The 16914-nt window shown below is 45.9% G+C and overlaps 1 protein-coding gene across 1 annotated transcript; it reads left to right on the top strand.

Moving 5' to 3' along the window:
* The first annotated feature begins 6253 nt into the window (after nt 1-6253).
* Nucleotides 6254-14610, top strand: PSMD6 (proteasome 26S subunit, non-ATPase 6). Its single transcript, XM_056338608.1, has 8 exons — nt 6254-6489; nt 7221-7426; nt 7979-8124; nt 9185-9404; nt 9513-9621; nt 10798-10966; nt 12276-12353; nt 12506-14610. The coding sequence occupies exons 1-8, from the start codon at nt 6345-6347 to the stop codon at nt 12600-12602; spliced, it is 1170 nt and encodes a 389-aa protein (XP_056194583.1). The 5' UTR covers nt 6254-6344; the 3' UTR covers nt 12603-14610.
* Nucleotides 14611-16914: the final 2304 nt, after the last annotated feature.

The raw sequence follows: 16914 nt of genomic DNA on the forward strand, positions 1-16914 counted from the left end.
TGGTATCCCCCAAAAGTGTTGCATCAGTCTGGAGGAGGTGTCAGTATTTGTGTTCCATGTGGGGAATCAAGGGCCAGATCCAGCACCAGCCTGTGACAATATTCATGCTGCTTGTCACAGGAAACACCGGTTATGTCCTGGGTGCTGCTGCTGCGTATGAAACAAACACATCAACTGGTTGGTCTAGAGTACCAATTTTCTGAAAGTAAATCTATACTTAAGTGAAAAGATGCAGTAAATAGACCTGGCTTTGAAATTCAGGCTCACAGGCTACCATTTCGTACAGACCATTCGATGTCCGCATCTACCAGTCTGCATTAAAAACAAGCGGGCTGGAATACAGGACCTAAAATAAAGGTTCAAGCATAAATCATTTGTGTGTGCTTATATTTACACATCTCCACAAACGTCATTTCAGTGTCTCTTGGTTCGAGGATGGGACAGACACGGTGCAGGATTTTGTTTCCCCATGCCAGCAGCACTCTCTCCCACTCCTCATTAACAGCCGTTTCACCCAAGCACTGCATCTTTGCTTCTATTTTTGTGGCACCAAATATGGTGGGTTTTCACATGTTCAAAAAGAGTTTTCCCAAAAAAAAGCTTTTTTCCTGAAGCAGGGCCATTAAATAAAACCAGCCTCAGGCAGCTGTGTGCCATCACCCCCCCTGCACCCAGGGCTGCTGCACGTACAGGGCGAAGGAAGAGGCTCCCTGCCATCCCTTCTCTACCTGCCAGTTTGATTACTCATAGCCATTAGATATTAATAGCTTTTCAGATCTCTAATTAATGATGTGGTTTCATCCTATCTTCCCAGGGTAATAAACTCCCCTTAACATGGCTGTTTGTTGGAACATCCTGATTAACAGGCTTTAATGCTGTAAAAGGCTTAATTTGGGGACTACGTGAAATGTTGTTCTTCAAAGCATCCTGATGCGCTAGTGGGGAAGATTTTATTGATTTGAAAATATGCAGATAAATAAATAAAAGGCACTAATTGCTGTGAAACAGATACCTGGCGGATCAGATGCAATTAGCAATATGGAGAGGATGACAAAACAACATCAGGGAGGTCAAGAGATGCAGAAATCGCACTCCAAGGGCATTTTCGAACTACCCTTGCACTTGTGCCAGGGCTTGTCTCATGCCAACCAGCTGGCAGAGGGCTTGACCCCGTGCCTTTCACCCCTTGCTGATACAGACCGTAATTTCTGAGATCCAGACTTCCAGAGACAAGGGCCATATCGATGCCAACAATTACCTATGACAGATAACTTCTAGGGGTTGGTTTGTAAGAAATCAATACCCGACACCTGTAGGTTTGCCTAGTGCAGCTGTGAGCATTGCTGTCAACGCTGCTTCCAGCGCTGAAGGGTGAAGAGTGAAGGCAGACAGAGCTCAAGTGCCATCTTTTCCAAAGTTAAGCTAAAACAGCCCCGCAAATGAAACAAAAGCAGCGCCCTTGAAGATGTCTCGAGGATCACAGCAAGGTAAGAGAGTGTAATTTGTATCACTGAGGTGAGCCTGCAGCTGGCGGCGTGAAGGCTGTGCACAAATTGCTCTTCATTACAGCACAGACATGCCACCCAGCTCCTTCATGCCTTTTGCAATGGAAATTTTATTCCCATCGCGAAAGGCATGAAGGGAGCTGGTTGGCATGTCCGTTCAGCAACACTTGGGTCCAGTCCCAGGCCCTGATCTGCTGGCAGAGGATGCTCACGCTGCCAGGGTGGTCCCTGTCTCTGAAGCCCAGGAGAGCCAGGTAGTGCCAGAGGACCTCCTTGGAGAGGAAAGCTGAGCACTTGTGTGACCTGCTGTTGACGAGTGCCACGTGCCCTGAGGTGATGTGACTTTTCCCTTTGCGGGCTGGGAGAGAGAAGCCTCCGCTCCCGGTGGGGCTGGACTAGCAGAAGGAGTGGTGACAGCCAAGGCCACCGGTTCCATTGGTGACACTTGCAAGCAAAGTGCCCAGATCCTGACTCTGATGTAACGGGTGGCTCCCTGCAAGCGGCAAGTCAGCATCTGGCCGGGTCCAGGGACCTGGACACCAGGCGGCGGCTGGGGAGGGGGACATGCCAGGTTTCGGGTGGTCTGTCCCAGCTGTGCCCCTGCAGAAGGCTGGTGGTCCCTAAAGCTTTTGGTTAGCATTTAGGCACAGCAGGTCTTCACTTTGCACGCTGGAGGTGGCGGGGAGGAGGAAGCCCAGCAAGCCAAACACCCAGAAGGCAGAGACGCTGCGCAGCTACTGCTCTGAAACACTGTCACCTTGTGGCAGCGCAGCCAGAGCTGGACACGCTGCAGCCGGCGTGCCTCGCTGGGCATCGGGCTGGCCGGGAAAAGGGTGGCCAGGGTGGCCAGGACACCACAAGGAGCAAGCTCACACAGGGGCACGGAGAACCACCTTGCTCTGGCTAGCATTTAGTAACGGCTATTACTGTGGAAGGAGGCGATCTGGAAACCTGTATTTGCACTTCCCGCTCTGCCTGCAGGAGGGTGGCGTTACCCAGGGAGCCCACGATCACCTGTGACTGTCTGGGGTACCCACCGTGGCAGGCACCCCTTGCAAGGAGCAACCACATCTCTCCGTGCACAAGGGCACGCGGGGTCTGCACCATCCTCCGCTGCGCCCTGGGAGAGGGAGCCCTCTGCCACAGGGAGCAAAAGGACACACGTCTGTCCCTCCCAGACACCAGAGAGCCACGACAGCCCTTGATGGCTCCCTGCGAGAGCGGCACAGCCATCCGCTGCACGACAGGCAGCTCTGGCCTCTGAACAGCAAATACCACTATATTTTGTTATTTTTAAACTTGACTGCACAGCGAAAGGAGCTGACAAACCTAACCTCCTCCAAAATCACCATCAGGCAGAGGAGGCCTCCTTGGGTGCCCTTAATGCCACCAGAGTCACTCCTGGGGTTGGTGGGAGCAGGAGGGCAGACAGGATTAGTGCCTTGCGGGTGCAGAGCCATAGGGAGGTGCTGAGGAGCTCCTGCCAGCTGCAAAGGGGGCTGGCTCCTATTTTCAGCTGGATAACCAGGTTGTATTATGCTATTTAACAACCTGCAGCATATCCATACTGCCACTTGTCAAGCAAGAGCATCGTTAGAGTTACTAGGAGCCACCACAGGGTTCCTCACAGCCCTGCCACATCTTGCAGAGAAGGACACAATCATCTGAGGTCCATTTTGTGGTGGGGGAAAAAAAAAGGTATTTATTAATTTGGATCCTTTTGAAGGCTGTAAGGCCACGTGAGAATTATGGTCACCGCAAGCCCTTATTTTTTTCTTATAAATATTTCTTATTTATTTTTTCTTATAAATATTTCTTATAAATATATAAATCTTACAAATATTCTTTCTGAATTTCCCTTCATGTTTAGCAGTGAATGTCACGTGTGTGCAGCCGGCTCCCTTGCTCCCAGTTATTGCTTAAACGCTCATAAATATGAAAATTTGGGCAAATATTTACAGATAATAAATGCTGTGGGTTTTTAATTAACTAGTGTTTCATATGGTTACAAAACAAAACACAACATTTTAGCAGTAACTAGACCCAGGAAAATGAAAACTCATCTCCCTTACTCTTCTCACACCCAGCACCTTATTTTGGGGCCAATTAAAAAGCGGCAAATCCAGAAACAGGAGAATGAAAAACTTTTTCTCCCACAGTACATAATGAAACTGTGGGTTTTACTGCCACAATGAACTGTGGATGCCAAGAACACAGCAGTGCTGACAGGGTGTGGGTATCTCTACGGACAGTAAGAATGGCCAGAGCTGTAACAGTTACTGATGACATGAATTCTGGAAGAGAGGCAGACCTCCAGCTGTGGTTGCAAACCAATCTTTATTAGGGATTAGGAAGAGAGCGAAGGTGACAGCCAGGTTATCTGCTTACAAGGGAGCTGCACATACTTTCCACCTTCCACCCAGCGCTGGAGAGACCGGCTGTAATAACTGGACATTGGAGCAGGTTCAATTTTTTTTTTCTTCTTCAGTTTTTGTGAGCTAATCCCAGTGCGGCTGCCCGCATCAGTAACACTCGTCGGGTGTGCAGTGCCTGAGCATATGAAACATCAGCCTTACTTAGTAGAAAAAAAAACAACCGTCCTTTTCTTCCTAAACAAGGCATGCTAAGAATAAACAGCATACCGCAGCCCCAGAGCACACAGCACAAGAAATGTAGCTGGGAACAAGATTCAAACGAAAAATATGCAAGAGGTCTAAAAGTGTCTGTCATAAACCCCCCTAATTAATAGGTCTCTGAGCAAATGCAAAGGCCAACGGGCAAATAACATAAACAGTGCCACAAAAGATCTACGTGCAGTTCTCTGCAAAGCATCAAAGCAATTCCTTATTGCGCAAGCAATACAAAAGTGATTGCAACTCAAAAAAGCCACGCCAGGAACAGAAGACACACACAAAAAAAGACTGTTTCTGAAGAAACAAAGGAGCTGCCCAACTTAATTCTCCTTTATTTTATTCTAAAACACCAGAACGAAAAACTAATTACTTCAATGAAGGAAAAAAAAATACCAGAATCAACATAAATATTAGCACTTATCAAAAATGCAGCAGATAACAGTTCCTTCTAGCAAACTTCTAAATAATTCACACGGAATATAAAGAAGCCAATCTTAGGAATACACTATGCCAAAACAGTCAAGGGAACAGTATCTCCCATGACCTAGATGGAAAACCCAACCCCAAAATAGGGGCACTGGGAAAAAGCGTTGTGTTTAAAATCCTATTCCAGCAAAAAGGTTTCATTTAAAACCAAAAAGCATTTGGAGGAGCTCAGCTGGGTGGGCATGTGTGGGCCAGGCTTGGCTGGGTGGGATCCGGCATCCCACAGGGCAGCCCCTGGCACCCCAAAATGCCTTTTGTGGGAGCCAAGCACCCATCCCCACTGCTCCTGTGCTGCCCAGGCAGGGGAACAACCCAGCAGCCACCACTGCCATGACAGCAGCTGCCCATGTGTCCCTCCAAAAGCACCAGCTACATTTTTTTTTTATCCTATTGCAAATGACAAATGTGCAAGGGAAAACAAGGGCTGCTACTCATCGTGCTTTACAGGATAAAAAAGGGCTTTGATTTTGCCTAGCCCACAGGCCTGAACCGTAACGAGTCCACGCGCAGGAATTGACAAAGACGCAGATGATGCTGCGCCCTGCCCCATCTGTAAACCTGGCACAGCCTGCGGGCAGGGGCAGCAGGGCAGCACCAGGGCAGGTGGGGTGGGTGACACTTGGGGACCGCCCAGCCGCACTGCCGCCCACCTCGGCTTGCCAAGGCAGAGGGCACCTGCCAAAAATGTGCTCCGGGCCCTGGTGCTAGCTGTGTGTTGCACGAGGTCAGAACAGACAAAATGAAAGGTATTTAGTAAAGATATGGAGACAGGTTATGAAAAGCTACAAGTACACGGGAGCAGGGGCCAGAAGCAAGGTGTGACGCTCCCCCCACAGCCTGGATGACAGAGAACCAAACCACGGCATTTTAAAGCCCCTTTGATTTGCCTTCTGCTTTTCTGAGCCACAGGCATGCTTTGGGGTAACATATTCCAGCTTTTTTCTGCGACTACGAAGGCTACAAACGTGCTTTTTTCCTTTTTCCCCGCAGCAAAAGCCACGACCCCTTGGCAGGCACTCCCCCCGCCTCAGCCTCGAAGCACTGACACCGAGAGGAGCTGGGCACAGGCAGCCAGAGCCCAGGGCAGGTGGGTGGCACCGGGCTGCTGGTGCATGGTCCCCTGCCTGCCCCAAGGGAGAACGGCCCCTATAGCCAGTGCCTGCACCTGCACAGACCCTATAGCCTGTGCCTGCACCTGCACGGCCCCTATAGCTTGTGCCTGCACCTGCGCAGCCCCTATAGCCTGCGCCTGCACCTGCACGGCCCCTATAGCCGGTGCCTGCGGTCCCTATAGCCTGCGCCTGCAACTGCACGGCCCCTATAGCCTGCACCTTCGGCCCCTATGACTTGCATCTGCACAGCCACTATAGTCTAAGCCTTCAGCCCCTATAGCCTGCGCCTACGGCCCCTATGACCTGCATCTGCACAGCCCCTATAGCCCAATCCTTCTGCCCCTGCGGCCCGTGCCTGCATAGCCCCTATAGCCTAACCCTGCAGCTGCACGGCCCCTTTAGTCCAGGTCTGCACGGCCCCCACGGCCTGCGCCAGCGGCCGCCCCGCGGCCCGCCCCCGCCTGCGCCCCGGCCCGCCCGCCCGCCGGCGCGGCAGGGGGCGCTGCGAGGCGGAAGCAGCCGCCGTTTCCGCCCGTCGCGGCTGAGTCACCGGCCGCGCCGCCGCCTGCCCGGAGCCGAGCTGCCCCGTCCCGTGCCGTCCCGCCGCCATGCCGCTGGAGAACCTGGAGGAAGAGGGGCTGCCCAAGAACCCCGACCTCCGCATCGCCCAGCTCCGCTTCCTCCTCAGCCTGCGGCCCCGAGCGCCCGACCCTGCCGTGCGCGACGAGCTGATGGCGGCCGTTCGGCTCCACAGTGAGTGCGGCCTGGTGTGAGGGGGGGCTCTCTGCGGGCTGCGGGGCGGCCGCTGCCTCCCCTCATCGAGGTGGGGCGGCTCTGCCCGCCTGCCTGCCTGTCCGGCCGTCCGAGGCGTACGTCTGCAGGCCAGGAACAGGCCTGACTGACGCTGGTGATTTACCCCGGGGGCGGCCTGGAGCCTGTGTGAGGGGGAAGCGCGTGTGTGAGGGGGAAGCGTGTGTGTGTGTGGGGGGGGGAGCGCGTGTGTGTGTGTGTGGGGGGGGAGCGCGTGTGTGTGTGGGGGGGGTGTGTGTCTATGTGTGTACACAAGTGTCCCAGCTGGAGGGCATCACCCTGCCCCTGTGGCATGGACAGCCCCAGAGCAATGGGGAAGGGGCTGGGGGTTAGGTGGGGTCACGAGGGCTTTGGCCGTACTGGTGTGGTGCTTGGACCACTCTTAACTGTTGTGCTGGTGTTATAAAATGCATGAGTTGAACACTGGGGTCCACTGTGCTCGGAGTCGGATGGATAGTAAGGAAAACACGGATGGGAGAGGTATAAAGACAGCGGTGACAGAAAAGAGTCAGCAAAAAGAAGCGCACCAGGCAAGACCTGCTGGAACACTGGTTCCATCACGTCTGGATTTCATGGGTACCTGATCGTAGAAGGGACGCAGCTGGCACTGGCAGTCAGTCACGTTGCACTTGTTGCGGCAGCTAACAGCAGAAGCCATCCTGCTTTTCTTTCAGATATGGCCCCGTATTATGAAGCTCTCTGCAAGTCTCTGGAATGGCAGATAGATGTGGATCTGTTGAACAAAATGAAGAAAGCTAATGAGGAAGAATTGAAACGTCTTGACAACGAGTTGGAAGACGCAGAAAAGATCTTGGGGGAGAGTGAAATCCGAGATGCAATGATGGCCAAAGCTGAGTACCTGTGCAGGATTGGGGACAAGGTTGGTTCATGGCAGAGGCTTTACAGAGTGATATTATAAACACTGCGTCATAATCCTGTTTGCTAGGCAGGTTCCAGTGAGCACTGTGTGACTTACAGTGCATTTTCTCTATGGCACAACTCAGAAATAGGTGGGAGATAGGAGAGGTTGTTACTGAAATTTAAATTATCTAGAAAAAACCCAAACAATTAGCCCTTGGGGAAAAAAAAACTTCCTTTTTTCTTGAAAAGGAAAAAAGTGATTTTCCATTTGTAGATGATATTTTTCATTTTCCCTGTGTCTTTATACTTTTCTAAGCTATTTACATAGTGCATCTTAATTTCAAGATTTTCATAGTCCTTAGATTTAAAAGATATATGAGGATCAGCTCTTTTAACTTGCTTTACACTTAGATTCTTTAAGATTATTCAGAATGCATAATGTTAAAAGTTCTGTGGGAAACTTAAAAGTCATGACTATCAGCGGAAGACAGTGTGTACACTTACAACGGACATTTTGTAAATATTCTAGGTGCTTTTAACATTCTTACAGTAGAAAATACTGTCTTGTTAGGAGGGGGCTCTGACTGCGTTCCGCAAGACTTACGACAAAACTGTGGCACTGGGACATCGTCTGGATATCGTGTTCTATCTTTTAAGGATTGGCTTGTTTTATATGGATAATGACCTTATCACACGGAACATTGAAAAGGCAAAAAGGTACTGCTTGGGTTCTTGGAGTGCACTAAAGCACTTCTGAGACAAACTGTAACAAAAGAAATGGAAGATAAATACCTTGCTGCTAAGAAATGACTGATTGTGAGACAGGGTCACAGAGCAGTGGGTGGGTGTTACATTTTACTAGAGGGCTTCCTATTCCTGGATTATTTTTTTTTACAAGGGGGAAGAGAAAAGAAAGGTTAATGTTTTGTGTCAGCTGTTTTCTAGCAGCTGGCTTGATTTGAACTTGTAGCCCACTCCCACTTTCTGTTCTGTAGCTGTTAGAAGACAAGTAGCTTTGTGTGGTTAGATTGTACGATTGCCAGATGAATCTAGCTGCTGCAGAGCCACCCAGCTGGTGCCATAAAGTGCCAGCTTCTCCTCTGGAAGCAAGAACCCAGTGTCAGCACAGTATGCTTTGGTGCTGCTGTCCTTCCCACATTTCCACTGCTATCTTCAGTGTCTCTGTGCTCCCAACATTTTGAACTTCAGCTCCTGTAGCAAGTTGCAGTTCCCAGTCTCTTTGCTGATGCCATGAGACACCCAAGGCAAAGAAGGTCTTCCCAGTTACCATGTTCCTTGGGCAGGGATTTTTTTGTGTTGCCTTCTCAGCAGATTTTATCTCAGCCTGGGCTCCTGCTTATAGCCACATCAGTTTTGTGCTAATGTGATTCTTGAAAAGTGGCAACTTTTAAATTTTTCCTGTGCTGCTAGTTGGACAGCTTTGATTTTGGCAGGAAAGGCAGTGAAAATATGTCACCACAGCCAAGGTTGATAGTAATATTTACCTGCACATCTGAAAAGACTGTTGTCGCAACTTAAGAGGCCGTAAACTTTTCCTTTCAGTTGAAGGTTGCACTGTGCAAAAGCATCTGGCCTCTTCTGTCCCAAGGAAGCCACTTTCCTACCACTAACTGGTGTGCAACGCCTGGACTTTTTCAACAAGCTGTAACCTAAAACAAGTTATTTTCTCTCTAATGACATGGTATCAGTTGATTTGTTGTATTTGTTTCGTATAACTTAATACACAATTAAATATTTCTTTTTGTTGTATCTTAAGTCTAATAGAAGAAGGAGGAGACTGGGACAGGAGAAACCGTCTCAAAGTGTACCAGGGCCTTTACTGTGTAGCTATTCGAGATTTCAAACAAGCAGCAGAGCTCTTCCTTGATACAGTTTCAACGTTTACATCCTATGAACTTATGGATTACAAAACATTTGTAACATACACTGTCTACGTCAGCATGATTGCATTGGACAGGCCTGACCTTAGAGAAAAGGTAAGGAAAGCAGATGAAAACACTGGTTCAAACAGACACAGCCTTTCTTTAACCTGTGTATCTTCAGGCTGAAAGTAACGGCGTTTGAACATGTTTGTTTGCTTTCAGGTTATTAAAGGAGCAGAGATTCTGGAAGCGTTGCACAGTTTGCCAGCTGTACGACAGTATCTCTTTTCTCTTTACGAATGCCGTTACGCAGCCTTTTTCCAGTCACTAGGTAAGGCTGTGTTTTGTCCTACAGCACTGTTTCAGGTGCTTCAGTTATTTGTTTTAGATTTTACATACTTTTATGGAGTAGCGACAGTCTAGAAGTAAAGCTACTTTATGCAGGAAAAAAAAGAGAAGAGATTTTTTTTTAACAGTGACCTAAAATTTGCTGCTGTTTGATTTTTCAAACAAAGAAAAATTTCACATACAGTGAGCTTTATGAAAGGTCACATCTGGTTAGGTGGAAAAGCATTTTGAAAATGGCTATGGAACACGGTCTTACCTGAGGAGCCAGGTCAATTGGAGAAGCTTTGGAAGGTTTGAAAGAAGTTATAGGACTTGTAGTCTTCTAAAGGCCTTGAAATCTCAACCCTTAAAAAAAATAACATAGAAAGTTTTTGTTGTTGTTACAATTGGCTTTCTGCTCTGGTTTCTATGTAAAAAGGGGACACTGGAGCAAAGGTGTTCAGAAAGCTGCCATTTTTGCCCGTTCTCAGACTGCTTGTTTTTCTTCTGTAAGATTTAGAACATAAGAAGATAAGGTATTTAGAAAAAGCAAAAGAAGAACTCTTCATTTTGTGGAAGACTAGGCCTGATGAGATTAAGAACTAAGGGCAACATTTTTCTGTTGCTGGCCTTTATCTGAGAACTAAAGCCTTAGCTGAGAACTGAAACCATCAGGAGGAAAAGTCACTTCAGTGCTTTGAAATCCTTGCAACTAATCTAAGAGCTAGTACCAGAAAGTTAATCTTATTTCCTTATGCAGCTTTGGGTAACAACGTTTCTTCCAGTAGTTGCATACTAGGTACTGCCCCTTTCCCAGCTCCACCCTGCTCCTGCCTGACCGCGGATCCCACCACTCACCCTTCGGGTGGTGGCCCCTTGCAGTGGAGGGGAGAGTAGCTCACACCCTGAAAGAAGGGTTCTGTGATGACAAACAGGGTCTCAGCTCTGCCACAGTATTTGTTTGCATGTTATTACTGCTTCTGTTTCTAGAACTGATACAGATCTTATAAATGTACTTCTCTTTAGTGTAGAACACCTTTCATATCCTTCACATATGCAAGGATACAATATAGTTAGAATTCACACTGATTACTTATTAACTGGTGTTATCTGGTTTTATTTACATAAATGATATTTTACATTTCTCAGAGATTACTGACTCATTCTTTTTTTTTCCCAGCTGTTGTAGAGCAAGAGATGAAAAAAGATTGGCTGTTTGCACCTCACTATCGATATTATGTACGGGAAATGAGAATTCATGCGTATAGCCAGCTCCTAGAGTCTTACCGGTCATTGACGTTAGGATACATGGCAGAAGCATTTGGAGTCAGTGTAGAATTCATAGATCAGTAAGTTATTTGGCTTTTTAAGTTCAGAAATATTTCACTTTACACCTCTAAATTATTTGTAATGATCCCATTATGAATAAAAATCTTTGGTCTACTTTGATTCTAAGCATGCCAAGTTATGTTTTTGTGGAAGAGCTTGGCTAAATTTAAGTGAACATTATGTTTCAGTAAAGAAAATAATTTGATTGCAGTCTGTCATGACAACTTTTCCAGTATTTCTTTTACTCTAAATGCTGTATGAAAAACTAGCCTTTTGTTATTAACTTTGTTCTTTATACTGTGTATATAGATCTATTGACCTCAGTGTGCTATGAAATTTAAGATTTTAGAGGATAACTTAGTTCACAACTATGGAAAAACTTAACTGCTAAGCTTTGGGGATCTGCACATTTTATGTACCCTACAAGTCTCCTTACCTAGTTTTCCTTGCTTTCTAGTATGTGGACAGGATGTGATGTTTTTCACTTAAACATACCCTGAAGTCTCAATTTGCAAACCTTTTCTAGTGTAAAAACAACAGATTTAGATTACGGTGAAAATGAACATGAAATGAGAAATTGACTTTTTTTCTATGTGCATGAAACGCTTTCAAATGCCTTCACAAAAGTCATTCTTCTTTCATAGAGAAGTTTCAGATTTTCTAACACAGGAAAACATTACAGAAATATGAATGCTGCTTGAAATATTCAGAATTTAATTAACAGGTGTTTCAAGAGAAACCAAATACTATTCAATTCAAAGGTAAATGTTTTAGACTTGTGGTAGTTCTTAAGCATCCTAGGAACTTATTACTAGTTCTAACTTGTCTTCCTGTTGATGACAGGAATATTTTCTTCTACTGTCAGTAATGTGCTGTAGACCACCAGTTGATTAAGGAAAATAATAATTAAAACTTCAAGCGTATTAGAGCTACTATAGAGTAGGGAACTATTAAAAGAGACTTTTCTAAGGAGTTGACTGCCATGAAGATATTTACCTCAGGATAAATTCCAAAACAGGTGCGCTACACAACTGCTGCCTTTGAATTTGAAGAGTAGTTGATGCCAAGTGATAAATTTCACTAACTCAGGTGTGACACGTTGGCCCGAGTAGAAAGTACGAAGACATTGTGTGTTCAGATCACTGGAGTGATTAATGTCTAAGCTTTAAGATGAGGATGCATAAGATACATCGTGAAAATTTATAGGCTATTGCTTCAGAAATATAGTGTGGTGACACTTGTTCTGTAACGGCAGGTTCAGCGCTGCTCAGTCTACCTGTCCTTGGTGAAACATGATTTAACCAGCTATTTTTTTTTTTCTTTACTTAGGGAGCTTTCGAGATTTATTGCAGCTGGGCGATTACACTGCAAAATAGACAAAGTTAATGAGATTGTAGAAACTAACAGGTATGCTTACAATTCTTAGAAATCATTTTTGACAGTCCAATTGAATTCTGTATTTTTTGATGATACTTATTACAGAAGTGTATATGGTTTGGTGTAAAACACATTCTCACTTCTAAACCCCTTTTTTTTTTTCCCTCCTCCCCAATTCTTAGGCCTGATAGCAAGAATTGGCAGTACCAAGAAACCATCAAGAAAGGAGATCTGCTGCTAAACAGAGTTCAGAAACTTTCCAGAGTAATTAATATGTAATTTTTTTAATAGAAGGAATGCAAAATTTAGATGTTTAAAACATTTTAGAAGTAACCTATAAATATATTGTATAACTTGGTATACCGCAGGTAAAAAAATTACTTGCGAGAGAGGTAGTGTTTTTACTTTCCACTTCTTCATGTAAACAACATTCTGTTTTGGTGTATGGATCCCAGTTCATTTATTAAATGTATGATACAGTTGGTGTTCTCTTGTAATATACTTTGTTCCTTTACTTGGCTGTGTATACAACGTTCAATATTGAACAGCAAAGCAGGGTCAAGATCTGTGGACAGAGAGAACTATCGGTGATTCTGTGCTTGCTTTTTTAAGACTTTTGAATTTGAATCAAAGGTGAAAAAAATCAGTTGCTTAACAGTAAAGTAGCCAGAAATCTCAGCTGACATTGTTGCACAGTCCAGACAGGACAACCTCTTGGCTGACAAGAGGATTACAGCTTAAGGGAGAAGGAATAGGGATACAAATGACTGTGGTGAAGCAGTAGTATAACCACAGAAACCGTAAGGACTGTAACTTCGGGAACAGTTTTAATGGAAGTAGCTTCTCCCTTGAAATAACGTTTTTGCTAGCTGTTGAAAGTCAGCACATTAGTTAGCATTACATTTGTAATTAATTTCTCTGTTAGATTTGCAGATGTCAAAATGATGGTAGGAACAGTAGAAGATACTATTGCAGTTTGACACAACTGATCAAATATTGTAGGGGGTTACAATTTCTTTCTTCACAGCTGCTGAGGAATAAATGTTTCAAGTAGGCTGCTGCCACACTGGTGACACATGGTTTCAGGCTGTAGCAGAGCCTGTGGCCCCAGCAGTTCACCGTCGGGTTTTGCTTGGTTTGAGGGTTTTGTTTTTCCTCTTCCCAAAGAAAGTCTGTGACTTAAGTTCTGTTGCCTGTTTGATGCCACTGCACTTAGCAACCGAATCCATTTACTGTCTGTATTCATTGTGACTTTAATGCCTGAAGTGACACCAGCAGGTAGAGACACCCACAGAATGATCCTGGCATTTGGAAGCTACTGTGCAGCAGATAGGACAGCGTGGAATTTGACATGCCTGTTCTTCTTACTGCAAGATCACAGAGGATCTCCTGTCTGAATCGCTGCCACCTGCCCAAGGTTAGACTCCTCAGCCACAGTGTTGAGGGTCTGTTAATACTCTCTGTTGAACTGTTCTGAAATCCAAAATAATGAGCTAATGATTTTTGGTTTTCTTTTACTGCTTACTAAAAGCTGTTTTGGGTTGGGGTTGGGGTTTGTTTTGTGTTCCCCCCACCAACAGCTATTTAGCTGGGGTTTAAAGATTTAAATGTCGGATGTTTTTTCTTTTAGAAGAAAATTCTGATCTTCGCTTTCTTTAGAATAGTGAGTGTAATAAGAGAACCCTAGAGTTTGTTCACCCATGTGGTCAGGTAATGAATCTGTATTTTGTGTGTTCATGCACATGTCACTACTTGCAAAGTTTTAATTTATTTAGGTCAATATTCAGACTTTCAGAGCTGCAGTAATCTCTCTCTGTTTCTCTAGATCTGTTCCATGTCAGATAAAGTAGAGCTAGCCAGGAAGACTTTTGTTCTGGCTGCCTTTTGGTAATGTCTTTTGCACCTTCCATACGTGCAAATGTCAAGCATATCAGAAGACCACATATACATACTACAGGCGGTATGGCCCATAGGCTTCACTGAACTGAGGGATTTCATGTCTGGTGCACAGATGAATTTTCCTTTCCAACATATTTGTTCTTAAACTGGTCTTAATTAACTGTATCAAAGCTTCATGAAATAAACCTTAGGATTTCCATTCAGCTTATGTATTACCATATATATTTTTAACTGGAAGTTGAAGGGAATAAATCAAGAAAACTAGAGGCTAACATAGGCTTCATTCACTTGAGAGAAACCTTGCTGCTCTTCATGTGGAGGTAAAGAGCAACAGGAAAAAATCCTGGAAATGTCAACTTTGTGAAGAAAATAAAAGTATTACTGAAGATTTTTAGTGTCCTGTAAGATATTTGCAGAGCTTTCAACTGGCTTAAATTTTATTCTAACCATTGCTATGATCCTGTGGGATCCAAGCATTTCAGAATCTGCTGTTCTCTGCTCAGCTGGGTGAAAAAACAATTTTCAGAACTGAAGCACGCATCCTACCAGAGCAACGACCCCCATTAAGGATCCCAACCTGCCTTGCTCGTTTTCTGTTCTCGGCCTACATCCTGCAAAGGAGGAGCCAGGAAGAACCTGACGATTTAATTTTAAAATAACGTTTAAATTCTGACAAGCCTTTTTGGGCCAAGAAGACGTGGCAGGAAAGAGTCACGACAATGTTACCTGGACAATATGAAGGCTTTGTGCAGCAGTTCGGCCTCTCAGCCATGCCAAATAGTGGTGGGATAAAATTCTGGACAGTTGTAGGGAAAGGCAGCACCTCCCGAAGTCCACAGCTGGATGCACAAAGCATAGCCAGAACAGCTACCTACAGCGCTCATCTGAGGGGAAAATAAAAAAGCAAGAAATATGGTACATAGTGTTTTCCAAAGAGTAGGAATGCTGAGGGGTCCAGTGTGGTCAGGCCTTGAGCTGATCAAGGGTATAATTTTTCTCTATTCTATCATTTTTAGCTGCCTACTTCAATTTCTGTGTCAAATCAGAAGCAATAGGACTTCTGCTTCCTTTAAACCCTGAAGTAACGTCAAGTTTCCCTTCATCTCATGATTCCCATGTATTTAACTCTGATTGCGAGCGGCACTCCAGACACAGCCATTCACATCTCAGTCTTGACACCTTTCCACGGATTTATAGTCCCCATGCCAAAGTTGTACATTCTCTCCTGTAATTTAAGATTGTGCCGTTCTTTGAACTAATGCCATTCTCCAGTTGCGCTTTGCAAGGCTGGTTCCATCCTAGCCCCGAGGTAGCCAGAATCAGACAGATTTCAAGATGCAGCCACACCAGGGGACGCTTTCCACCTTGCCCTGCCATACAGTCACCGCTGCTGAGCTGTGGGAGGACAGGAGACGGGGCCTTGTAGGGTTCGTTCGTGACGCTCTGCTACCAAGTGGCTGAAACTGTTTGTGTGCAAACGTTCTTTGGCTCACCTGTCCCTGCTGAGCTCCCACAGCTCTATTATTTCTTCTCGCACCTGAACACTGAGCTCCAGAGTTTAAGGTCTGGCCTTGCAGACAAGAGATGAGGCATTTGCTTTTGGAAATAGTCACCTGTTATGGAGGGGAAGGGAGCTCAGCTGCGAAGTGGACAAAGAAAACTTCCAGCACTGTCAGAAAGCACCTAAACCGAGCAGCAGCACGCTGTCCCTGCTGCTGCTGAAGGCAGCTTCTGCGCCCATTTGGCTACAGCTGTCAACTCCAGACATTTCTCGTGGGCTGGACAAAGCTTTTTGACTGCATTTCTCAGGCCAGTTTTTGTCCTTTGCAATAAATTTTGAATCCAGGTTAGTTTAAACAACTTCAGAAAAGGTTTTTGAGATTCCCCTGATGTTTGGTGGACCAGAAAAAAAACCCCAAGCATATGCCACTTTTCCACGACAAAGATCCCATGCTGCTTGTTAGGAACAAATCCAGCAGCTAACGCAATTCTGAGCCAAAGCACTGAGAAAAGCATTCAGCCAAATTAAGAGTCCCATGGTGGATCCTACGAGCCACGTGTGTTTGATTACTTGTTGCGATAATAATGAACCAACAGGAATTTGCATTTAAATAAAGCCAATTGCAAGCCCTTGTATCGGTTGTTTTGGTAGTTGGTGTAACAGCAGCCACAGAGGCTTCAGCCTACAAGGGCGACGGCTGCTGGGGCCGCGCGCTGCCCTGCTGCCAGAGCGGCATGTGCGGCAGGTGCAGGAGCAGGAGTTGGTTTTCCTACCAAAGGCAGGTCGTAGCCTTTGAGCCCAACACGGCTCCACCAGGAGGCTGGCACTGTTGGGCGTGAAGGACACAGCGTCCTTTTTGAAAGCGAAGGGCATCAACTATACACACACGCGTGCAAATCCGTACACGCAGAGACCCACTGGCATTCGGATTTGTATCGCACGCGCTGCCAGGGTCAAAGCCCTGCATCACCCAGTGACTCCTCCCAAACACAAACTGGAGCGTTTTCTTATGAGACAAACAGCGACAGGAAAGAAACTGCTTCCTACCCACTTCAAGGAAGCCCGTGTTTACTGGGTTCCACTCCAGCACGTCACCAGAAGGCATTTTTCATGCGAACCCCTTTACTGCCCTGACGGACTGACACAGGGAGAGGTGACAATGCGCAGAGCAGCGCTGCGCCCTGGCACACG

The sequence above is a fragment of the Falco biarmicus genome, chromosome 4 (genome assembly GCF_023638135.1).
Source record: "Falco biarmicus isolate bFalBia1 chromosome 4, bFalBia1.pri, whole genome shotgun sequence".
Taxonomy (NCBI): Eukaryota; Metazoa; Chordata; class Aves; order Falconiformes; family Falconidae; genus Falco; species Falco biarmicus.